This window comes from Oncorhynchus keta, chromosome 22, assembly GCF_023373465.1.
Source record: "Oncorhynchus keta strain PuntledgeMale-10-30-2019 chromosome 22, Oket_V2, whole genome shotgun sequence".
NCBI classification, from domain to species: Eukaryota; Metazoa; Chordata; class Actinopteri; order Salmoniformes; family Salmonidae; genus Oncorhynchus; species Oncorhynchus keta.
The window spans coordinates 28,417,459-28,437,146 of NC_068442.1; the positions used below are offsets into that span (position 1 = coordinate 28,417,459).

The window sequence follows — 19,688 nt, forward strand, 5'->3', positions numbered from 1 at the left end:
GCTTGCTCAGGAATGGCAGCAGGCAGGTGTGAGTGCATCTGCACGCACAGTGAGGTAAAGACTTTTGGAGGGTGGCCTGGTGTCAAGAAGGGCAGCAAAGAAGCCACTTCTCTCCAGGAAAAACATCAGGGACAGACTGATATTCTGAAAAAGGTACAGGGATTGGACTGCTGAGGACTGGGGTAAAGTCATTTTCTCTGATGAATTCCCTTTCTGATTGTTTGGGACATCTGGCTAAAAGCTTGTCCAGAGAAGACAAGGTGAGTGCTACCATCAGTCCTTTGTCATGCCAACAGTAAAGCATCCTGAGCCCATTCATGTGTGGGGTTGCTTCTCAGCCAAGGGAGTGGGCTCATGCACAATTTTGCTCAAGAACACAGCCATGAATAAAGAATGGTACCAACACATCCTCCGAGAGCAACTTCTCCCAACCATCCAGGAACAGTTTGGTGACAAACAATTCCTTTTCCCGCATGATAGAGCACCTTGCCATAAGGCAAAAGTGATAACTAAGTGGCTCAGGGAACAAAACAGCAATATTTTGGGTCCATGGCCAGGAAACTCCCCAGACCTTAATCCCATTGAGAACTTGTGGTCAATCCTCAGGAGGCGGGTGGACAAACATAAATCCACAAATTCTAACAAACTCCAAGCATTGATTATGCAAGAATGGGCTGCCATCAGTCAGGAAGTGGCCCAGAAGTTAATTGACAGCATGCCAGGGCGGATTGCAGAGGTCTTGAAAAAGAAGGGTCAACACTGCAAATGTTGACTCTTTGCATCAACTACATGTAATTGTCAATAAAATCTTTGACACTTATGAAATGCTTGTAATTATACTTCAGTATTCCATAGTAACATCTGACAAAAATATCTAAAGATACTGAAGCAGCAAACTTTTTGTGGAAATTAATATTTGTGTCATTCTCAAAACCTTTGGCCACAACTGTAGAGTCCATGTCCCGAAGAATATTGCAACTCAAAATTAGGAATGTGTTCCTAATGTTTGGTATACTTGTATTTTTACTAGCTATGGAATAACCAATTGATGATCAAGTGGTGCTGTAATCTGTTCAGAACCTAATGGATACATGCCATATTATAGTGGGTTTCAAACTAGGGCTGGGAATTGCCGAGGATCTCCCAATACAATATTACCAAAATACTTTGACGCTGATACGATTCATGTTGCGATTCGATGCTGTGAATTTATTGTAATGTTCCAAACATATTGCTCACCATATGTCTGCTGCAGAGGGACGAGAGAGCCTTGAGAACATTTTGTTTTGATCAGTCATGGAAATTAAAGTGCTGAAAACAAATTGGTACCCTATTTCAAAAGATGTTGGAGAACAAGCTATGAATAGTGCTGAGCGGTTTACTGAAACGTTGGTTATTTTACTTTTTTAAAGAACTCATTGACCAACATCTGTTCAATTATTTGAATTCCATTTTGGAGTTTTCTTTTGTGTGAGCTCATGAGTTTCTCTAGAGATAAATCATATCCAGCCGAAACTGTGCGATGTAGCAGGGAGTTAGTTTCCAACAGGACAATATTCTAGATAGTTTAGCTCATAAAACATGGTAATTAACTACAATGACCATAATCCCGTGCACATCTACTTGTCCGGTCTGTTTCTTTTACATCTGCTATGGAAGAGAGGGGATACAGAGAGCAGCTGTTTCTTCCCGAGGTATCTCTATCTGAAAATACATGATCTAAGTGATTGATAGTTGGTATTCAGCAGTCATAAAAGTATTCCTTATTTACTTCAAAATAGTGATTTTTGTCAGGCAGCAGCTCTGCAGAGATGAGAAGACTTGGAATTAAATGTTAGAGTAATCAAATAATATACACCTGACATTTTTTATTAAAGTAAGGTGAATAAATTGTTAGTTAACCTTTTTTATTTCAACTAGGCAAGTCACTACTAAGCAGTAATTGGCAGTTACAACCATCATGGGACTTTTTTTAATTCATAGTTTTATTCTGTGTTACAGAATTCAACCCACATAATGCATAGTGCAAATAATCGAAACCGGAATCGAAAACCGTGATAACAAATCTAACCGAAACTGAACCACCCCACTGAAAAAGCACTAATTGCTCATCACTAGCTATGAAGTTTTGATGCAGTTACTAGCGCAAAAATAATATTACAATATTGTCAAAACAATATGATGTATCATCAAAAATGATATCCCAACATGTAACTGTATGGATTAGATTTCTTCCCCATCACTATTCCAAACTCTGTCCAGTGTCCCACCTGCGAGCTGTGGCTGTTTTACAAAAGTCAATATGGAGGAATTTTATTTGTTTTTCTTTTGTGTCTACACACTGGCTTTTCTCCATGTGTGCTGATGAATTGCAGCTGGGATGATGTTCCCTGGGTTTTTATGCAAGTCAATGAAATGTGAAATGCCTGCTAATCAGTTAATGGTAGCTCTTACTTTCTGCCAATTGTTACATCAATGGATGATGTTTCTGCAAATCTGAAGCCATTTAGTGGGAACAGTCTGAACTGTCTCAGATGAAGGGAAACGGGAAGGACCTCCAGTCAATGTGCAGTATGTTGAAAAAGAAGATTACCACTAGTCTATACTGTTATTCCATTGTGTTAGTAGTCACATGTAAAAGCACATGAGAAAATGAGGCTTGAAGACCGAGTTCCATCCTCTGGCCACACCCAGACTGTCAAACGTTAACACACAATGTTCTCTTTTGCTCTTAACTGGTTTGACCCTACAGTATTAATTTTAGCAGTGTTTAATAATATTGTTGCTGTATCAAATGCATTGATTAGCCTATTCTAGAAGAGGGTGTTGTCCCCACATCAGGAAATGATCATAGAAATTAGGCCTATGACAGGGTTGTGGGGGATGGGAAGGCAGGAGATAGTCAGTGAATGATTGGGGTGTTATATTTCTGTATTGATCGCCTCATTTTTCTGATGAACCCAGTGCTACCTCTCCCACTCATAATCCCCAACCTTACATGTGGTGGGCCGGCCGGATGGAGCCTTGGTTTTACTGGAAGTGCACTTAGCCCTGTTGCAGGATTTAACAAGGCCTTTTTAGCTGGACTCAGTTGAGTGCGTGGGCCAGACACAGTGGGAAGTGGCTGGCCTTCTACTGTTCTGTACTTTTTATCCTCCCCCTCCACTGTGCATACCTTTGCATTCCTGTCCATTTTTTCACATGACAGTTTTCATGGGCAATTAATGGAACATTTATTTAGAAAAACTGTGTGACCTTGCTGTATAAAGCTAGTATTACTCTCACATTACTGGTGTCTCGTGTTAACCTTACGGGCAGGGAGCCTCTGTAGAGTTAAGTCAAGCCACAATAAAAAGCTATTGAAGATTTATCATCAAACTGTTGGACAATAAAATTCACTTTTCTTCAAATATCCTATGTTACAAACTGTGTGCCTTGATTGCTAAGTAATATTTTATAACTAGTCTATGGATTGCCACCCTTTTCATGACAATTAGGCTAGTCCAGGAGATGATATTTGTATGTTGTAGCCTATGTGCAGTCAGTGAAACTGAATGGTATTTTCCCTATTGTCTGCACTGCATTCATAGCTTAGTCTTTTCAGTAGCCTAGGCACTGGTAATAATATTGTGTGGTATTCTTTACATTGAGTGTGATTTCACTGTGTAGTACTGTATGTTCAAGTGCTCAAAGGGAAGCTTAAGAAGACAAAGGAAATGCTGGATGTTGATGAGGCGTAGCCGCTCTTATCTCTGTGGGTGGCTCACAGAGGAATTGGGGTGTGAATGATGTCTGTAGTATATTTGGGTGGTAATGCATATGATTTCCCACATTTAAGTTGAAGGTATGTATATAGCCCACCTTTTTTACATTTGTTATATTTGTATGTGTTGAGGCATGGCTCACATCGGTGAGGATGGAGATGAAGAAGGAATTAGAGTGAGAAAGGGGTGATAGACATATCCAAGGGAAAGATACAGAGAAAGAAGAGAAAATGGACAATGTAACTGAAATGAAGATCGAATAGAGGCGAGAAAGGCATGGAAAGAGCGCTGGATCACAGTCCAATGATAAAATGGAGAAAAGGAGAAGTGTCTTTCTCTCTTAACCCAGTTTTTCAATTCCATCTTTTTCTGTTCTTGCTTTCTCTCCCTCCCCCTCTTTCTCTCCCTCCCCCATCTTTCTCTGAGAGCAGCTATAGTGATGGCATGTATTCTCTGGACAGTCTGATAAGCGCAGCTGCTGCTACAGCAGACTTTGGTTAAATAGCTTCACATGTGCAGCATGTCTGGTCTGTGCAGCTGTGTACTCTGTATGCCCCCCTGAGAAAGCCACTGCACCCTTCTCATTAACTAAACATGACTCCTTAAGAGGATTATTAGCCCAATTTCTGGACAGGATGTCGGAAGCCATCAGCAGAGGGGAGAAAAACCATTACCATAATTGCATTGCGCTAGGGGAGGAGGAAAAGGGGAAGGATGCATAGATGTATTAAAAAAAAGGGAAGAAATGAGTGGCACTGAGAGAAGAGGACGGCAGGGATGCTGGAAAGAAGCAGGCGGCGGGGGAGGATCTGCTGATAGAGAGAGGAAGGCCTGTGAGGTTGAGCAATTACTCCTCCTTGATCTCCCCCCTGCGTCTGAGGGCTGACTTGGTATCGTCCTCCAACAATAAAACAGCCTACAGTAACCCTTCATGTGGCACATCTCTGGGTTCACACCGGTGGCCCACATTGGGTGAGGAAGGTGCAGCGTCTGCGATGCAGGCCTGTCAGAGGATGGTCCGAAAACGCCCCAGAATGGCGCCTGCTCAGTTCTTCAGATGGAGACGGGGCTGTGTGTTTAGTGTCAGGCATAGGTCTGTCTACACCTGGTTACCTGCACCTCTCCTCTCTCTCTCCCTCTTTCCCTGCCTGGCAGGCTGAGCCACAGCATGAGTGAGTATTGCCTCCACACACAGACACTCTGCGTTTGTACATCTGCTCTGTCTCTGTCACGATCTGTCTGTCACCTTCTCTTTCCTCTATCGCACTCTGTCACCATCTCTGTCTGTGACTATGAAGATGGTGATGGTCAGTTATATGAATGCTTATTCTCCACACAGGAAGTGGTGGAATAAGGGTGGGGTTTCACCTCCCCTGCTCCGCTCATTGTCACAGAGTAAATGAAGATGCAGGTTTTCAGCTACTGACCCATCACACTTTTTTCTTTGTATCTCTGTGGAGCTGCTGAGCATCAGTACATTACATGCAGATCTAAGGGAAAAGGATGAAACATAGAATTCAACATGTAAATCCAGATGATAGAGAATTGATTTTAAGATGTTCTAGAATGCATTCTGCGTGTGACGTTGTAACTATGTACGGACACAGTAAAATCACTATGATTTGTGAACCTTTAGGCTGCTCGTTTGACTGAGCCCTGGGAAGAATTGCATGTATGTGACACGAATCAGCACCGTGATATGGCCCATGTGTTACATGTACATTTATTCCTATGCTGTCCTTTTTTTTTCTTGAGTTCTACTTTAGTGAACTATAGTGAATGTTTTCTGTTCTTGTGAAATCTTATGCAGTATATACACCACACAAATTTTGAGGGACAATACAATTATGTAGGAGAAGGTTCTCGAGTCAGACCAGCTGGCTATATATGTTACATACGGCACATGTGTATTTGGCTGGATATATGCCATGAATAAAAGATCTAGGGACTTTACAGCTTCTTTGTCCGTTACTCAGGGAGTTTAGAACCTAAATATGAAATGATAGCCTAAAGTGTACGGTTTTTAAATTAAAGAAATGCGGATATGTTCCCCCTCCCTTTTGACCCTTCACTTTCTGGAAACCATAGAATGAAACGCATAGCCTAATCTTGGTACTCTGTTATATTCTTCCACATAATGCCAGTTCACTAGGAAATGTATACATTTATTCAGATGTATTCTCTGTGTGTCTTGCTGTGTTTGGAGACTTGACCTGAGCTCTCCTAGTATATAAATAGCTCCATTGTCAGCTCTTAGGGTGCAAACTGGGTAGAACCTGTTTCGTTTGGAGAGCAGAATCTCCTGAGGGGGGCGCTCCTTTCTCTGCCACAGACGATGGGAGGACCGAGCACAATGACTGAGCAAGAAATGTAATTGGCAAGATATAGCAGGAAATCTTCCTTTGATTTATCTTTTGAATAGAGGATAGGTACTGCTCTTATTGCTTGCGATACTGAAAAGCCTCAGCCTCCCCCTCCTCCCGCACTCTCCGCACTGTTCATTTACACTTGTCATTTGACGGTCGGCTGCTGAAGTAATAATTCAATGATAATTTATAGCTGTCAGTCAAGATGCGGACTGCTGCCACTGATGTCTGGTGATGTGATGGATTGGACAGACTGGGGCGAGGGTTTGAGCCTGTGGGGAAGGTTTGAGCCTGTGGCGAAGGGGGAGGGGCTGAGGCAGGGAGAGGTGAGGTGAGGTGGCGAGGGCTGGACGGGATGCTGCGTGGTCCGTCCTAGAGATGACAGGTGCCGAGACAGTCTGCAGGAAAAGGCCCATTATCTGAGAGAAGGGGATAGACTACTATATATATCATACTGACACCTGGAAAATACGAAATCCATTAGGCTTCCATTTGCTCTTTTCTTTTTTTCGCCAGTTCTACTGTTTATTTAAATGTTTTACATATTTCAATAGTATCTCCTATTGCTGTGCGAGTAAGTGTAAATGTGTGCCATTGTGAATTGCAGGCCTTAATCGCAGACTAAAGTATGACATTACCCTTTTCAGCTTTAAAAATGTCTTGTCTGCATAAAAGGAAATTCCACTCTAAAAGGCATGAGATTTGTCTGTTGGTTATTCCTCTGTAGCAGACTTATGGAATATGGAAGGCAACGATAGGCTAAATGATCAGATTTTTAAGGCATATAAATGTCCTCACATTGTAAAAGGGTGTGGCTGGCATTTAGCCTAGTTGTTAAAGCCAGTGTCCACGATCACAGAGAATGGGCGTAGTGAGAGTGACATCCATTGTGCTGACTATCAGGGTATCTGTGTCATTGTGGCAAGCTGGTCACCACTGTGGTACCATTCATTCATGGGCTGGAATTTGGTTTCCTAACGATCCGCGATGGCTCTATGGACGATTCAGCACCACCATTTTTCATATAGTAGGCTATATCTTATTCTTAGCTTCTAACCCCACCCTGGTTTAGATGCATTGACCCCTCAACCACCGCCCTCTTACATTGCTGTGTGTCTGGGTGGGTGAGTTTTATTCCCCCCACCCCTCCCTCACCTCTCGGGCTGGCTGGCTGCCTTGTGGCAACGTCCACTACGAGGGCGGTTCTGCCTCTTCTGGGTACAAAATGTTTTCTCTTTCTCTTCGGACATCGGAAGGAGTGGAGGCTGATGTTTCTCTGTGCGTGCCAAAGTGTACATTAATTTGCTTACTCTATGTGAGATGGTGAGCACAGTCTACGTGCACCTACACAGCTGTGTGCAAATTTGCTCATGAATTAAACCCATGACTAACATGACAAAATAAGATGTCAATTTGAGTTCCTTGTGTGTAGGTATTGCAATAGTAATGGCATTTAATTTTATTTTGGTACTGAAAGGTAGGCTTGTTATATCACCATTTTGACCCCTTAAAGAAGTGAGACAGCAGACAGACAAACATTTTAGTCTCTTCAAGATGCATCCATCCGTCTCTTTTATATCATGTTAGTCAGTTGAATGTAGATGCTGATGAATCTCGGCCCACTGTGGAGTTTGTTCCCTAAGGTAGGAAATTGAAGATGGGATGATACGAGGACAAAGGGCCAGGTGCGGTGCGTCTAATCGACTGGTGCTCATCATCAGTCAGGCTTCGTTGAATTAGCTGTAAAATGCCTTGATGGGATCTGGGTTTGTGGGGATGGGATGGAGCATGAAAATGGCTTAACGCTTGACAAGATACGTAACAGGAGTTATTTTTGAGTGGTTAGAATGTCAGGTCAGAAGGAGGCTTCTACGGCTACTAAGAACATGAAGTTGCTATGCCCTGATTGCTGGCCTCATATTTAGCACAGCGTTCATGATGATAGTTCTTCTCCTTAGTTAGCCCTTGCAGCTAGCATTTTGCAGGAGACCTGACGGTGGTCAAGAGGAATATTGGTTAAAGCCATTCTAACCTCCGGCATTTCTGTCTTTCCAGGGCTTTCTGAAGAATGAGAGGGACAATGCGCTGCTCTCTGCAATCGAGGAGTCACGTCGCAGGGTAAGTGGCACTCTCTTGGCTGACTGGTTTGCCATGACCACACCCTCTCTGCACCCCATGTTCACATCTAATAATCCCATTTGCCTTCAACATACCTGGGGCTTCATTTATCAATATTGTGTTGAAACTATTCTAAAATACTAGTTACGGAAGGAAATTAGATTGTTCGTACACAGAAAAGGTGTGATTTGTCAAACAATCCTATGAGCATCATACATACACTGGTAGGAGATATGTTGATAAATACCAATTGTTTGCACAACCTAGGGCCTAGGCTATTAGCATTTCGAAACACCCCAAATGAACCATATAGACAATCATCCCTTTAAACCTGTGGGAATATACAACGCTGTACCATGAAATAGCCTACAACGGCACAACCCAAAAAAGCTATTAAAAAAATAACTTTTCCGAGACTGAAATAGAGGTGCTAGTGTCAGAGATTGAATACAACAGAAAGGTTTTATTTCACTCGCCCAGTTGTGGTTTGACCAGTAAAATGTAATAAAGCTACAAAGAGAGGACCATTAGGACAGTTCTAAGTTGCTTTACCAATGGCAATATACTTCAAATGAGTAGGCAACACTCGCCAATAAGCCATTCATCCTCAACAGCACCCTCCTGTAGGCGTGTAGACCAGCATGGCTGTTTTGCAAAATGAACGAGTTGTGCGTTCCACATGGCTGACACATTCGGCAACGTTTTATTACGTATCACGTCACCTGCACATTGAGTGGAAGCCCTTTCTGTTCACATAGTTTTAACTCGTTTTGGGATGGCGCTTTTATGGCGATTATGGGTCCCGTCTATTGCGCCGTTCGTATTTGGGAACCCATTGGTGGCAAAGAAACCCCTGTTGTGCTGTGGTTTATGGAAATTGTATGTTGCGGTTTGTATGTTATTGCATACAAAACATTGGTTCATCAAGGGATGTGAGATGCCGATTGGGCAAGCTCCCGCTGAAAAGTACCCGTTGCCAAAAACCTGAGGGTAGATAACACTTTGATGTTTACCAGACTGGCCTTTCTAAATGGGTTTTAAATCCTCGCAAGGATCCTTTAAGATTGGTTTTGGGAAACGATATCTGATGAGCCAATCTGTCGTTTCTGCAAAAATAGTCCTACCTGTTTCTAAAAACGCTCACTCTGCGAAATGCAGGGTGTGCTAAATCTTCCAACTGAGCAAAATCAGCCATCTCTTATTCCATTTCCCATTATCTCAGTCTTTTATAGTATTCCATAAAGTTTAACTTTCATATGTGTCACTAATTTAACAAATGACTGTACTTTATAGGGATTATTATTGTAACAAATGTACTGATATGGTCACAATGAAAATACAATTAACTCTCACATATTATTATATTATTATTATTATATATTATATATTATATATTTTCCGCATCCTACGCTTGACAAGCAGTTCCTTTATTCCATCACTGGTCATGGCTATGCGTAAATCTACGCACCGGCTCAAGCAAACGTTCATATTGATAAATCTCACACTCTGCTCTTGTCATGGAGGGAAACCTTTGGCTATACATCTTGACATACCAAATGTTCTCCTGAATAGGCTATAGTTGCAATCTGTCTCACACTTTTTAATAAAAAGAATAAACCCGTACCCTGTGTTGTCAATCATGACTTGTTCACCTTGTACCAATATAAACCCTTTGCCTATTATCTTTCTAAAACGGTTTCCTCTGCATGAGTTCAGACCAGGTTTAATTAGGAACAGTTCTAATTAGCATCCACTGTCCCGGTGGGATTGAGATAGATAAGGTCTCTGGATTCTAATCGGTTCTTGGCTAAATCTGGACCAGCCATAAATGCAGACCCACTTTAGCGTCACAATCCCATCCCTCCACACACCCAGGCATCACAGGGCGTGAGCCAATTTGAAGAGCCCACAGTCCCAGATCTCACTTTTACTGTGTGGGGCCCCAGGATGCCTGCATGGGTGATTGGAGGTGTTTATTGTGCACAGATAAAGTGCCTTCAGAAAGTATTCATACCCCTTGACTTATTGCACATTTTGTGTTACAGCCTGAATAGAAACTTGTTTTTATTTTTTCTAATTCATCTATACCCAATACCCCATAATGACAAAGTGAAAACATGTTTTTAGAAATGTTTGTACATTTACTGCAAATGAAATACAGAAATATCTCATTTACATAAGTATTCACACTCCTGAGTCAATACATCAATTACATGTTAGAATCACATTTGTCAGCGATTACAGCTGAGTTTTTTTTTTTTTTTTTTTTTTTTTTTTGGTTAAGTCTCTAAAGCGTTTCACACCTGGATTGGACAATATTTAAAAAATTATTCAAGCTCTGTCAAGTTGGTTGTTGATCATTGCTAGACAGAAAGTCTTTTCATAGATTTACATGCTGATTTAAGTCAAAACTGTGACTTGGCCACTCAAGAACAATTCTCTTGGAAAGCAACTCAAGTGTATATTTTTCCTTGTTGTAGGTTAATGACCTGCTGAAAGGTGAACTTGAAAAACAGAACCAGGTTTTCCTCTAGGATTTTGCCTGTGCTTAGCTCTAATCTAATCTTCCAATTAATTTTATCCTAAAAAACTCCCAAGTCCTTGCCGATGACAGGCATATCCATAACATGATGCAGCCACCACCATGCTTGAAAATATTAAGTGGTACTCAGTGGTATGTTGTTGGATTTTCCCCAAACATAACGCTTTGTATTCAGGACATAAAGTGAATTTCTTTGCCATATTTTTGTAGTTTTACTTTAGTGTCTTATTGCAAACAGGATGCGTGTTTTGGAATATTTTTATTCTGTACAGGCTTCCTTGTTGATCCATCCTCAGAGTTTAAATCAAATCAAGTCAAATGGCTGTGAATGGCTGTGATTGGAGAAAACTAACTGTTTTAAGTCACCATTGGCCTCTTGGTGACATCGCTGAGCGGTTTCCTTCCTCTCCGGCAACTGAGTTAGGACGCCTGTATCTTTGTAGTGACAGTGTATATTGATACACCATCCAAAGTGTAATTAATAACTTTGAAATGCTCATATACAATGTCTGCTTTTTTTTATCCATCTGCCAATATGTGCCACCCTTTGCGAGGCATTGGAAAACCTCCCTGGCCTTTGGTTGAATCTGGGTTTGAAATTCACTGCTTGACCAAGGGACCTTAGAATTTTACGTATGTGTGGGGTACAGAGATGAGGTAGTCATTTAAAAAAATGTTGTTAAACACAATTGCACACAGTGAGTCCATGCAACTTTATTATGTGACTTGTTAGGCAAGTTTTTACTCCTGAACGTATTTAAGCTTGTCATAACAAAAGGGTTGAATACTTACTTATTGACTCAAGACATTTCAGCTTTTCATTTTTTTTTTCATTTGCAATGATATCTAAAAACATAATTCCACTTTGATATTATGGATTGGGGTATTGTGTGTAGGCCAGTCACACACAATCTCAATTTAACCAATTCAAAATGTGGAAGAAATCGAGGGGTGTGAATACTTTCTTCAGAAAGTATATCTCCCATGGCGAGAGTTTTTGCAGCGTTGGCTATTTTAAACAAATCATGTGGTTTCTAACCCATTTATGCAGCCTAGCCTGGTTCTCTCAATTATTTTCAAATTGGTCTGTCCAAATTAAATTGGTTCTCTCTCTCTTTGTACTTACGTGTTCTCTTTTCTTGTTCTCTGTCAGACGTTCCTCCTGGCAGAGGAGTACCACCGTGAGTCCATGCTGGTTCAGTGGGAGCAGGTGAAGCAGAGAGTACTGCACACCTTGCTGGGAGCAGGGGAAGATGCTCTGGACTTCAGCCAAGATGTAGAGGTCAGTGTCTCCATCTGATGTTTATCATTGTCCTATAAACCCTATGAACTCCAGTGCTTAAAGCACACATCCAGATATAATCTATATACATATAATATATGACTTGACAACATTGAGATAAATACGCACTAATCAAAAATGTTTACTAACCCAGATGGATATTGCAGAATTCAATAGGCCCCTCCAATTTGCAAGATTTTTCCTTAAATATTTTATTTTTCATAAATTAGCACTCCTGTTTTTAATAATGGATAATGATCCAGCACATTCAGTTTGGTTCTCCCACAATGTTACCAGTCTTTACCAAAGCTATGTTTGTTTTATGTAACTGTTTAGATAACCTTCAGGGCTCCAGATATTTAGCACAGTAGGAAAACTGCTGTGGTAATCACAATTCCCTAACTGTAGTTCTTACACATTGTCCTGTGGAGTTTTTGTTAGAGTTGATTTGGATTAGTCTTTTCCTGTGCTTATTGAATTATTAACCAACAGTTACATTTTAAATTTGTGACCTGCTGTTCACTCTCTATGCCAGAAACGCACTATCTTCTGTGTTCAGTTGTTGCTGTCTATACTCTCTTCTCTTATAATGCCATGTCTCATACAGCATTTATACTGCCCTATACATGAAATATACATTTATACTGCCCTATACATGGAATGTACATTGTATGGGTGTGTCCCTTTTTGTTCTCAAGAATACATGGTTGATCTGGATAAATGTTTATGTGTGTACGTGCATGCATTTTATAATGCGAGTGCATTCAACCGTGAGCTTTGTTCACAATGGCTTTCACGCTACGTTGGTCACGACTACAATTATGAGGAACAAAGATTGAGGCGATAGCCCTTCGTTTCTCTCGCCATCACATAACTACACACTTTTATTCACTCTTTTTTAGGTTTACCCTGTCCTCTCAGGGCAGCTTTCTATTTAACGTTCAGTGAAATGACTTGTATCGTCTCCCTGTCTGTTTGTGTTGCAGCCCAGCTTTGTGAGTGACGCAGGGACTCCTGGGCGGAGTGCTCTTGACAGCGTGGAGGTAGCCTATGGACGACAGGTTAGTAATTTGGCCTGACGCTGATTGCAGTGCAGCACCACTTAACGTGAGATACCTACAGTACATAGCAAAAAAAGGGAAGTGCAGTCTGCAATTAGTCTCACTTAAAATGTTCAAAGATGTGAATCACCAAACCCGTTCTCTCTCGTGTATTTTATAAATTTCCCTATGTGACGATATTAGACTTTAATAGGCTGTAATACATCCAGTCAGCCTGGGGCTAAGTGCCCTGGAACCTCGTGGGCTGAAATGGATGCACAGCCTCAGTCAGGATGCAGCTGCACTGTAGTGCACTTTACTTCATAGTTATGGGGTCCTGCTAAACAAGGCAGCAATAGATCAAAGAATTGATTAGCTAGCAGAGCCAGGGCATGTTGGGTAATTTCTCTGCCCCATTTCACAGGGGTCAGCCTGTCTCTGTATCGTCCTCCCCAGTCACTCGATGAACACTGGAGTTTTAGTCCACTGGTTAAAGAGGACGGAATGTGTCGCCATATCGCCTGCGGTGTCATCATGCTGCTCTTTGTGATCTTCTTTGATGACCTGCTGAACGTTTTCATCCTTTTTGTCCTGTTTTTCATCATCCATCACTTCTCTATGCGGTCGTAGTGTTCCCTGGGGACGACTGGGACCGAGGTGTGGATCAGAGCCACCTGGTCTTAGTGCTGAAACGGACAGCATTCAGTCTGTCAGTACCTCTCTGTCCTCCGACCCATCTGTAACTGTTTCTCTGCTTTTGTTCCGCCTCAGATCTACGTCTTCAATGAGAAGATAGTGAACGGACACGTCCAGCCCAACCTGGGAGACCTCTGTGCCTCAGTGGTAGACAGCCTGGATGACAAGGTTAGCTTCACGGAACCATTCCATATTCCTTTGTCTCTGTCTATGTTTGTCTTCCGCGGGGTTGGTAAATTCTCCAATGGCCAGTTGTGGACATTTTGGATAACGAGTGTGTATATCTGAACGAGTATAAATGTTTGTCTCTATAGAACGTGTCAGATATGTGGCTGATGGTGAAGCAGATGACAGACGTGCTGCTGGTCCCAGCCAAAGACACGCTGAAGAGCCGCACGTCCGTGGACATGCAGATGGCTTTTGTCACGCAGGCCCTGCAGTTCCTGGAGAACAGGTCAGAAGGGAGAGCCGTAGAATTAGGATGAAAACACTCCCTAAATGTATTGCAAAATACACTCATGTAGTTACCCCTCCACTAACGTTTCTCTTTGTGTTCCCTCTACGGCAGCTACAAGAACTACACCATGGTAACGGTGTTTGGGAACCTGCTCCAGGCCCAGCTGGGCGGAGTCCCTGGCACCTATCAGCTGGTGTGCAGCTTCCTCAACATCAAGCTACCAGGGCCTCTGCCAGGCATGCAGGTACTATTGCCCCTCCGCACTGCAGCACATTATGCTAGAAACGACATTAGCACTGTGCCCAGCCTTACATAGCCCTGGACTATTCCAGTTGGCGCTTTTACTAAGTGTAGTGTAGAGACATGCAGGTTAACTCCGCTGTGTGTGTGTTTTATAATAGGATGGTGAGGTGGAGGGTCACCCAGTCTGGGCTCTGATCTACTACTGCCTTCGCTGTGGGGACCTGGGCGCTGCCATGCAGGTGGTGAACCGGGCTCAGCACCAGCTGGGAGACTTCAAGACCTGGTTCCAGGAATATATGAACAGCCCTGACAGACGGTAGAAACCTCACACATAATGTACCTCCGCTGTGTTAGTAAACTGGTCAAGGCTGATTAGCTTTCCGTTTCACTTTCTCCTGGAATTTGACGTGCTGTAACTCTATGGCTCAGAACACCAAAGCACCAGTGTGATTTCTTTGCTCATATGAATCAAATTCAATCTCTTTAGTACTCATTTTCTCTCCATCTCTTTCTGTCTACTGCTTTCTGTCTGACCTGTGCTGTGTCCTCTCCTCAGCTTGGCCCCTGCCACAGAGAACAAGCTGCGTCTCCACTACCGCAGAGTGCTGAGGAACAGCGCTGACCCCTACAAGAGGGCCGTCTACTGCCTCATTGGGAAATGTGACATTGCAGACAACCATGGAGAGGTGGCCGACAAAACCGAGGACTACCTGTGGCTCAAGGTACTTGCCTGATGACCAGTCTGTAGAGTCAGGATATTAATATTTTACCACTGTACATGATACGTAGCGCTAGTTGGGGAGCGTCAGGTCAAATAGGTTTGCCTATTGTAAATGAGCCCTCACATTAACGTAGACCTGTCCCTTCCTCCATGCCCACAGCTCAACCAGGTGTGCTTCGATGACGACGGTAGCAGTGCTCCTCAGGACAGACTGACACTGGCCCAGCTACAGAAACAGCTTCTAGAGGACTATGGTGAGTTCAGAACACTTCTGGGTACATGACAGCCAGACTACTAATTTGAACAAAAATAGACCTTCAATACTAATTCTGTTCTAAGAGAGAATACTGTCTAGGACTGGAGGACTCTATTAAAGTAGAGTTGTGTAATATCACCACTTCTCAGTCCCCCCTGGGAACTGCTCTGCTCAGATAAAGAAGTGCTTCACTGTTCACTCTTAAGACTTAAACTTTTCTTAAGTTTTATCAGACATAAGGAGGCAAAGCTCTGCCACCTGAAGGATGAATCATGGCCTGTTATCTCGCTCATTTCAACACAGTGCAATAAAAGGTGACTGTGACTCATAGATAAGCTTGCTGCCTTTCAAAATGGCTGATGTATTCATGTTTACTTCCTACTTAGTTGAACATTAACTTTACTGAGAGGGATTAATGCAAGTTGATGACGAAGTAGTAGAAGTTGAATAGTTTTGGTTTGTTTGTAATTGTTTAGAATCTTTGTAATGCGGAGCAAATACATTTCTGACTTTATTAATATATATTCAATTAGCATGTTCTATTCCCTTTCCCATAATGTGATCCTAATAATTTAGAGTTTATCTGCAGGAGAGTCCCACTTCTCAGCCATCCAGCAGCCGTTCCTGTACTTCCAGGTGCTGTTCCTCACGGCCCAGTTTGAGGCTGCTGTGGCCTTCCTGTTCCGGGTGGAGCGTCTACGCAGTCATGCTGTTCACGTGGCTCTGGTTCTCTACGAACTAGGGCTGCTGCTCAAGTCATCTGGACAGAGCGCACAACTGTGTATGTCAGGCCCACGTGTTTGTCTTCCTCTACATTTGCTTAATTTCTAGTCACACACCTTTTGAAGCTGATGGCTACTGATAAGTGAATGTTTTTCTATGTTTCAGTGAGTCAGGAGGCTGGGGACCCTCCTATGGTCCGACGGCTCAACTTCATCCGTCTCCTCATGCTCTACACACGCAAGTTTGAGTCCACAGACCCCCGGGAAGCTCTACAGTACTTCTACTTCCTACGGTTCGTTAAGTTACATTGCAGCCATCCTCCTAAGAGATGCTGCTCTCAGTTGGGGAGACCTCTCCACCACTCCACTGTGTGTCAATAACACTTTGAGGCACGGCGGTATAAAGGGAAAGTCTTTGTGAGGGGATTTCTGGGTGATTGAAGAGATGAGGCCTCATGAATAAGCCAGTGGGCCATGAATCCAGTTCCCCATGAATAATACAGAGGCTTTCACACATGCCCTTGGTTGGGTCATTTACTCTTTCTATTGGGATTAAGAGAATAAAGAGTTTTGATTAGAGATTTCAGACCTCTATTGTTAATTAAAAGCTGTAATGTGTATCAAATAATCGTTTTTTTATTTTTATATCAAATATGTGATTGTCTATCCTCTCCTCCTTTTGGGTACAGGAATGAAAAAAACAGCCAAGGAGAAAACATGTTTATGTGCTGTGTTAGCGAGCTGGTGATTGAGAGTCGAGAGTTTGACATGCTTCTGGGAAGACTGGAAAAAGATGGCAGCAGGAAGGTAATGGTCACACTTTTGTTCTCACTCATGATAAATGTATGTTTTAAGAGAAGAGACTCGGTTCAAACCCCTCTTTAAATGTTATTCACTTCATTGTGCATAATGATCCATTTTGTGAAAGCTATCATGGTGCTGCTGATTTTTCCATTGTGCTCGCGGCACCCGGGAATGTGTATTCGGGCTGTTCAAAGAGGTGATTGTGCCTTGTGCTTCTCCCCCAGCCTGGAGTGATTGATAAATTTGCCGGAGACACGCGAGCCATTATCACAAAAGTGGCGCTGGAGGCAGAGAACAAGGGCCTGTTTGAGGAAGCAGTCAAACTGTATGAGCTGACCAAGGTGAGCAGGGCTTTGGGTGGCAAACGTTGGGGTCAAGCAGTGTCAGTGGGTTTACTCTAGGTGAAGGAATGGGCCGAGTTGATAGAGACGAAGAGTAGAAAAAATCAAATGTCTCCTCACATTTCTCTATTTTCCTCCTCTGATCTGTAGAATCCAGACAGGGTCCTAGAGCTGATGAACAAGCTGCTGAGTCCTGTTATTGCCCAAGTGGGCTCCACCCAGTCCAATAAGGAGAGACTGAAGAACACCGCTGTTGCCATCGCTGAGCGGTAACATCCTGGCATCATCTAAATTCTGCATTACCACTGAAATTAGAACTTGTTTGACATTGCATCTTATAGGCTTACTGAAAGCAATTGTGTTCGAAAAGATGAGTGGACCATTGAGGCTAAGTTCTCTAACTTCAGTGTGTGGTCTTGTTCTCTGTTTCAGGTACCGGACCCAGGGTGTTGCTGGAGAGAAGTCTGTGGACAGCACCTTCTACCTGCTGCTGGACCTCATGACCTTCTTTGATGAGTACCATGTTGGTCACATAGACCAAGCCTACGATGTAAGTCTGACACCCAGTTCTTCCTGCCTGATGGCTTACAATGCTGTTTATTCAGATGGAACTGATAGTAGTTATGATGACCTCTTCTTTAACTGTCCCTAACTTCTCCCCTGTATCTCTCTCTCTATTTGTGTCAGGTTATGGAGAGACTGAAGCTGGTCCCTCTGAGTCAGGACAGTGTGGAGGAGAGGGTCGCTGCATTCCGTAATTTCAGTGATGAGGTGAGATACTGCACTCTAATTACACTCGGTATGCAGCACCACACATCCAAAGTGTACATGTAATCTTTTATCCTTTTATTTTAATTTGATTGATTACATGCTGAGTAAACAACAGGTGTGGAGTAGCAATGAAATGGTTATTTATTGACCCTTCCCAACAAAAGTAAAACAAATAATAGATACAAATGCTATATACAGTACCGAGTCATTGTGCAGGGGTATGAGGTAACTGGCATAGATATGTACATATAATAAGGAATAAAATTGACAGATAGTAAATGGTAGTATCAGCGTATGTGATAAGTCAAAGTTAGTACAAAAGCGTCAATGCAGATAGTCCAGGTAGCTATTTAACTATGTGATGTACTGGGCTGTAAGCACTGCCCTCTGTAGCGCCTTGGATGCCAAGCAGTTGCCATACCAAGCGGTAATGCAGCCAGTCAAGATGCACTCAATGGTGCAGATGTAGAATCTTTTGAGGACAACGGCCTGTTTGAGGAAGCAGTGAAACTAAATGAGCTGGCCAAGGTGAGCAGGGCTCTGGGTGGCAAAGGTCCCTGTCTTACCTGCATTGTCCTTTGCATGTTGTTCCAGGTCAGGCATAATTTGTCGGAGGTTCTCCTGGCCACCATGAACATCCTGTTCATGCAGTACAAACGTCTGAAGGGCGCCACAGCAGGAGCCCCTGGTCGACCACAGAGATCCATGGAGGACAGAGACTCGGTGAGGAGATGGTGACCTCTCAGGGCAATACTTTCCATGGGATAAAAATGGAGGGACTTTGTTAAGTCTTTGAGGGACTTTTGGGGGCTGTGTGTTGTGATGGACTGGGCAGTAGAGACATGCCTCTGCTCTATTATGTGTTATTTCATTGAATAATGAGTACCGCACCGTCTTGTTTTGACACAGGGTTGATTTCACTGTCAACTCTAAGATGTTAACATGCCCTTTTGGCATTTTCTGTGTTTGTTAACAGCAACTGCGCAGCCAGGCTCGAGCACTGATCACGTTTGCTGGGATTATCCCATACCGCATGGCAGGCGACACCAATGCCCGGCTGGTGCAGATGGAGGTCCTAATGAACTGACTCCAGAATACCCCAAAGCCCCAGCCATACCCACCCTTCTCATCAACTGTCTGATTTATTTGATTCTTTTCAGCATTTTTCCCATTTCTTTGTCCTTATGTTGTTCCATATTTGTATTTTTTCACAAGTCGAAATAAAATGTCAGTTCAATTTAATTTCTTATGCATTCATTTCATTATAAACCCCACTATTTGATTAATTTGAATTTAGTTTGGCAGTTTGCTTATTGTTTTTTTCCATTGTTATGCATCATGGATGGTCATTATTAAATGATTAGTGGTATGAGTACCTCCTGGACTTAAAGAAAACACTGAAAGAAATATTTTTACTCTTAGATGAATTTGGGATTCTTAATTTAAAAAATTAATTGTGGCTTTTGATATTATTTTATGGTAAAAAGGGATAGTTAACATTTTTGGCAATGAAGCCTCCCCCCCAGAGTCAGATGAACTCATGGTGCTCAAACTGCAGGCAGAGA

General features: G+C 42.6%; 1 protein-coding gene across 1 annotated transcript in view; it reads left to right on the forward strand.

Moving 5' to 3' along the window:
* LOC118401283 (nuclear pore complex protein Nup93-like) overlaps window positions 1-19,365 on the forward strand; it is a 46,633-nt gene extending 27,268 nt beyond the window's left edge. The window contains exons 4-21 of the mRNA XM_035798666.2: window positions 8,186-8,248; window positions 11,944-12,072; window positions 13,059-13,133; window positions 13,884-13,976; window positions 14,123-14,262; window positions 14,377-14,509; window positions 14,667-14,824; window positions 15,065-15,230; window positions 15,390-15,483; window positions 16,075-16,266; window positions 16,374-16,500; window positions 16,897-17,014; window positions 17,236-17,352; window positions 17,503-17,621; window positions 17,785-17,902; window positions 18,040-18,123; window positions 18,718-18,846; window positions 19,100-19,365. Coding sequence (XP_035654559.1) covers window positions 8,186-8,248; window positions 11,944-12,072; window positions 13,059-13,133; window positions 13,884-13,976; window positions 14,123-14,262; window positions 14,377-14,509; window positions 14,667-14,824; window positions 15,065-15,230; window positions 15,390-15,483; window positions 16,075-16,266; window positions 16,374-16,500; window positions 16,897-17,014; window positions 17,236-17,352; window positions 17,503-17,621; window positions 17,785-17,902; window positions 18,040-18,123; window positions 18,718-18,846; window positions 19,100-19,210 — 2,166 coding nt within the window. The 3' untranslated portion in view covers window positions 19,211-19,365. The remainder of the gene's footprint in view (window positions 1-8,185; window positions 8,249-11,943; window positions 12,073-13,058; window positions 13,134-13,883; window positions 13,977-14,122; window positions 14,263-14,376; window positions 14,510-14,666; window positions 14,825-15,064; window positions 15,231-15,389; window positions 15,484-16,074; window positions 16,267-16,373; window positions 16,501-16,896; window positions 17,015-17,235; window positions 17,353-17,502; window positions 17,622-17,784; window positions 17,903-18,039; window positions 18,124-18,717; window positions 18,847-19,099) is intronic.
* The last annotated feature ends 323 nt before the right edge of the window (window positions 19,366-19,688 follow it).